At 37.2% G+C, this 6,225-nt stretch overlaps 1 protein-coding gene across 1 annotated transcript in view; it reads right to left on the reverse strand.

The window, feature by feature from the left end:
• The window catches only part of LOC102845519 (chromosome unknown open reading frame, human C15orf41), a 318,114-nt gene that overhangs the window by 220,709 nt on the left and 91,180 nt on the right, over positions 1-6,225 (reverse strand). The window contains exon 4 of the mRNA XM_006883042.1: positions 2,763-2,823. Within this exon, the coding sequence (XP_006883104.1) occupies positions 2,763-2,823 (61 nt within the window). The remainder of the gene's footprint in view (positions 1-2,762; positions 2,824-6,225) is intronic.

Genomic DNA, 6,225 nt, shown 5'->3' on the forward strand with positions numbered 1-6,225 from the left:
CAACAATAGTGGTTACAATGTAGGACAACCATTGTTAGGCTTATCTGAAATGTTACTTATAAATCGTTTGTTTTTTTAAATAATATATCAAACAAAAAACAAGGAAGATTCAGTCAAATAGTCTTTTTGATGAATTAAAAATGCACCTTTTCTTTTGGAAACATTGTTTTCTCTTTGGTTCTCAGATCTTTCACTAAGCATTGATTTGATTTCATTAGGAAATAAAGTAATTTTCCTTTCTTTTATTTTTTCAAAGAGCACTAATGCTTCCCTGAAACAAGTCTTTTTATCTTAGGTGTAAGAGAATAAAATGTTCCTCATATACAATCACCATGAATTTTTCTTGACAGGTTTTCAAGTCCCATATTCCTACCAAAATTTTATCTTGATTTAGTAACTAGACAAAAAAGGCTGGCTTCATTTGTATGAACAGTTTTTTCAAATATGTATGTACTTGGATGCCCTTAAATTCCCCAAGTAGAAAGAAATGCTTTCCACGAAGCTGCTTATTCCTAGTAACCCACATCAGAGCTGACACATGAAAAATGGTGAAATTACTGAAGGTAGTCCAGCCTGAATAAGGACTACCTTATTAGTTCAGGTACTTGCATCTCCCTAATTTTCATATTAATCATGTGTCCATCTTTCTCTGAAATAGGGCCATCATGCTTCACGTCAGAATTTAGCATGTAAGTAAAATTCATAGTGCTTCAAATCTCACTTGAAAATATTTGTGCGAAGGGAACAGAATGACTGATCTTATTCTTGCTAGCAAAGTGAGATTTCTTAAAATGTTCATTTTTTTATCATGAAACAGCAAAATTAGTATTAAGACATTTCTAAAATCAATGATGGCCCCACAGAGCCCCTGCTCCCCAAATCAACAACAATGCAGTGCTCTTGTTTTAAAAAGTCACTGCCTACTGCAGTACACCTATGTTATGTATTTCTCATCAAGTTTTACAATTTTGACTGATTAAATATATATTGACTCATAAAGTATTACCATCACATCAATTGTCACCAGCTGCAACTTTATGTCATTAAAGTATTAAGTATCATATACAAATGGCAGCTAGGTTGTTGAGAAACCATAATCTAGTACCAATCATTTGCAAACTTCCCTAATGTATTAACAATTTTTTCAGAAGCTGCCATCTTCCTGCGATTATGTGGGATGGGGTAGGGTTTGGGGAGCAGCTGTAACTAACTTACACTTTTCTTTGGATACATTCATGCTACATAGAAATTTTATAGACATCAGATAAAAATATATTGATTAGGTAAATATTTTTCCATACTACTTTAAGATGAAAACTGAGGTCAGCAATATAAACTAAGACCAACAGAAATAATCATTAAAAATTCAAATGAATATAAACATCTACTGTACAGAACATACGTCACCAGTATCATCATACATAAAAATGATAGCCATATTTACATTCTATGTTTTCTACATGATACATCTAGAAATGCTGTCATCTTACTCTTCTTTTTCCATGAAGGGTAATCTCTGAATTCCAAGTTATAGTCTAGCACTATCAAGTTACAAACAGTAGCAAGTCATAACAAACAAGTCTGGAGACCTTTAAAAACCATCTTGCTCTGTTCCAAGAACAGTAAAAAAAGAGAGAAAGAGAAAAAAAAAAGAACAAAATACATGTTTTGCTAGGAGGAGGAGAGAAATCCATTCTGTATGTTAACTATCCTATCAGATTGTATAGACACTGCCTAGACCATTAAAACCTTCTAGTAACTGATAGGTAATTGCTCATTTGCTGACTGCAGCGGTGTTCTGCAGACAGAAGCTGTGAGGGAAGCCATTCCTTCTTGCTAATATAACATGCAGAACTTGCTGCTACTGCAACACTTAATGCTCACAGTACCGAGTCATCTTTAATGCAAACACACATTTTCTGCCTTGCTTCTGTGTTTTCCATTATAATGCAACACAAAAACAGTGTACATTTCATCCCATCCCTATGAGGCTTGCATAAGCAGTTCCAAGTCAGACTAAATATTGTATTGCTCTTATTACAGTGGATAAATATTTTAAAATTTAGGAATTAAATATTTTATTTTTTTGATATGCTCTCTGCAACAATCATGAACTTTTCACAGCTTCTTCATTCATTGTTACTCTTTAGGGATCTCTTTTTTAAATGTAAGGTCATTATTTGTTTCCCCAAACAGAAGCCAATCAGAGTTAACAGATACGTTCAATAAATCCCCTTATACATGGTCTTAATAAGAACATTATGCTTTCTTATGTCAAGAAAGAAGACTTTCTTGAGGTAAGTCAGGTTTCAATATAATCAAAGTTTACTAACTAAAAAAATGAAATAAGTATGTGTCACATCTTTAAATACACATATTCTTTCCTCATGTTTATAACAGTATTTTCTCAGATATGTCTTTATACATGACAAAGGTATTTCTCACATTAAATTAAGACTACATAGCCGAACAAGAGCATGCCCTGAGCTGTTTGGTTGAAATTTTCCACAAAATAAGAAACCACGATGTTGTTTATACGTTTCCCTTAAAAGAAAGAGACTAATTATGCCAACTGATTTATTAATACATGAAGTTTTCAGTCTAATTATTAAAAGTACAAAGAGACCAGAGAGCAATTTAAATGTCTAATGCACTTCAAAATACATTTTTTTTAAGGTTAATTACAATTCTAAGCAAATCTACTCTAGATAGGCCCCTTAGGTTTCATGCAGGTTTAAATAAAATAATAACAACAACATTACCTCATTGGCCAGCTCCAGGAGCACTGGGGCAGCTCCATTTTTCAGCACTCCATTCAGGTATCTAGACAAGACAAAGCCAAGTGGTAATGCGGTGACAAGAAAAGGCCGGCATAGACATGTCAGCCTCCCCTGTGTGTACACGTTCCTCCTGGGCAAATGCCACGCTCAACTCTAGTTAAAGTATGCTACTGTCATAGGAAAGCATTGAGGGAAAAGGATAACAAAACAACTTCCTTCAAAATCACTGGGAATGAACTTACCCAAGTTGGAAGTAGGCAGGGTGAACTCACAGGTTTCCTTTGTTTTCACTTCCTAACAGGTGAAGTGAGCACAGAGGTGATTTCAAAGGAACTAAGCACATTACCCTGGCTTTCTCCACACAACAGACAATGACTGCATGGAAAGAGAACTTGAGCCTTACACTTTGAATAAAGTATCTGTGCATCATCTCTTCATTGTGTTTGTCTTCGCTTTGTAGGACTATTTGACATTTTATTAAGAAAAGTATAAGACAGACTTTTCATTAGCATGTCAGCACACCTATAATAGAAAGTACAAGCCATCATCTTCTCTCTCTCTCTTGGATTTCTAAAATAACTTCCAGCTTCCCCTGTCCTCTGGCCCCAGTAAAGCAGGAAAGAGAGAGAAAACAATATGCCAAACAAAACAAGAAAGAAAGACACCTCTCAACTTTATCCTGGATGTGAAAACTGGCATTTTTTATTATTTATTAAACAAAAATCTAAATGTGTCATTTTCTTTGCTAGCTAAGATACTTCAAAGGTCCCACATTTAAATGATAACTGTTTGTATAATGTCTTCTGGTTTCTATCTATTCTGCCAGCTTTACTCTGCTCATTGTGCTTTATGTTTTACCTTCACCTATAAAACTAGAAATTCAATTTGGATTCACCTTCTTCAATCTACCACATTCCTATAGCAAGTTGCCCTCAATGCAATCAACGAGTACCCTTTACACCTCTCCACCACTTATGTACAACAGACTAAGTTACAAAGTTTACCTAGTTCTCTGTCCATCTTAAATTCTGCCCCCTACCTACCCACATTATTCATTGTTGTTGTATGCTATCTAGTCAGAACCACCTCACAGCTGATGCTCCAATAGGTTTTCACATAGGAAATATCCAATCCTTCTTGTGCAGAGCAGCTAGTGGACTTGAACTCTGTGCCTCTGGGATCGCAGCACAGTTCCTGTCACTAGGTCATATCCTTGGAGCATAGGGGAATTGTGAAAGTCTGCTGTTAGGGAACTCTCCAAAGTGCTGAAGAGCAATGGTGTCGCTTTGGAGACTAAGGTGCGTCTGATACAGGCCATGGTCTTTGCAATCACCTGTTATGCATCAGAGAGTTGGACAATGACCAAGGAGGATAGAAGAATTGATGCCTTTGAGCTGTGGTGCTGGAGAAGAGTATTAAGAATACCACGGACTGCTAGGAAAACAAACAGATTTGTCCTGGAAAGGGTTAAACCGGGTGGCTCCTTGGAGGCAAGGATTCTGAGGCTCCATCTGACATACTTTGAACATGTTGCAAGGAGGGGAGGGACATCATGCTTGGGAAGGACAGCGCAGGAGAGGAAGGCCCTCTATGAGGTGGATTGATTCAGTGACTGGGATAATTGGGATGGGAGTGTCAGAGACAGTGCGATTGGCACAGGACAGAGCGGAGTTTAGGGCTGTTGTACACAGGGTCGCTATGAGTTGCAGGCGACTCGACGGCACATAACAACAACAACAACATGATATCTATCAGAGTTCTTGCCTTATGGGTGATTATATAATGTGTCTACAGATTCTTCTTCCCCGCTTTAATAAATTAGTTACAGGTAATCTCCTAACATAGAATTTACTGCCTCTGAAAACCCACTGGAAGGTCAGCTTTAAGATGAATCCAACTTGATGTACATAACAACAGTTTTAAAAATCCAATTAAAATTTTTAAATCTACACTGGATGAGATAATAAACCTAAGTATGTACATTTAATTGTTTATAGCCTATTATTTAAATGAGTAAATCCAAGATATATGTTTGATAGTAAAAGATAAGTTTAATATATAAGGCCTTCCACATACCTTTTTTCCCCCTTCCACATAACTTTAAGGAGCAAATATTAAACTATATTATTTCACAGCTATGAAAATAAAGTCTTCCTGTGATTAAAGTGGGGTATGCAAAAGGTCATTACAAAGACAAAGGAGGAAGAAAAGACCAAAATGAATGTCAGAGGATACACTGAATATTTCACTAAAGTGCTGAGAAGCCAAAGCACAGGGAAGAAATCTAGCTTGAACAGAAGATTTCAAAGGGCAGCGTGGAAAGACAAAATAAAGTATTATCATGAAATGTGCAAAGAGCTGGAGTCAGAAAAATCAAAGGGGCCAAACTCACTGAGCATTTCTTAAGCTCAAGGAATTGAAGAACAAATTCAAGCCTTGAGTTGTGATACTTAACAATGCTTTGGGCAAAATATTAAATTATTCGGAACTATTAAAAGAAGATGGAAAAAGTATACAGAGTCATTGTACCAAAAGGAATTGATGGACACAAGAGTTTCATGCAACATATGAGCAAGAGCCTGTGGTGATGAAGGAAGAAGTTCAAGCTGCTCTGAAAGAACTGCAAAATACAAGGCCCTAGGAATTGATAGCAAACCAATTGATACATTTTGACAAACAGATGCTGCCCTAGATGTGCTCACCAAGTTGTGCCAAGAAATGTGAAGGACAACCACTTGGCCAATTAACTGGAAGAGATCTGTATTTGTTCCCATTTCAAAGAAAGGTGATCTAACAGAGTGTGGAAATTATTGAACAAGAAGGACATCATGCTTGGGAGGGTGGAGGGACAGCACAGGAGGGGAAGGCCCTCTATGAGGTGGATTGATTCAGTGACTGGGATAATCGGGATGGGAGTGTCAGAGACAGTATGATTGGCACAGGACAGAGCAGAGTTTAGGGCTGTTGTACATAGGGTCGCTATGGGTCGCAAGCGACTCGACGGCACATAACAACAACAACAACAATGTCATTAATATCACATGAAAGCAAGACACTGCTGAAGATTATTAAAAAACAAACTCCTGGAACAGCACATCAACAGAGAACTGTCAGAAGTGTAGGCTGGGTTTAGAAAAGGCTATGGTACTAGGAATATTGTAGCTAATGTTAGATGGATCTTGGCTGACAGTAGGTAATACTAGAGAAATGTCAATCTGTGTTTCATTGACTATGCAAAGGCATTTGTTTGTGTGGACCACAACAAACTGTGCCTGATTCTAAGAAGAATGGGAATCCCAGAACACTTGATTGTGCTTATATGAAACATATACTTGGATCATCTTGGAAGGAGGAGTGGCATCCACTTCCGTAATAGCTTGCCTCCGGAAACCCTATGAACCTGGAGAGAGGATGAAAGGCACCCAAGAGTTGAGGACTCTCCTTC

The sequence above is a fragment of the Elephantulus edwardii genome, unplaced genomic scaffold (assembly GCF_000299155.1).
Source record: "Elephantulus edwardii isolate Elephantulus edwardi_28Jun2011 unplaced genomic scaffold, EleEdw1.0 scaffold00026, whole genome shotgun sequence".
Classification (NCBI taxonomy): Eukaryota; Metazoa; Chordata; class Mammalia; order Macroscelidea; family Macroscelididae; genus Elephantulus; species Elephantulus edwardii.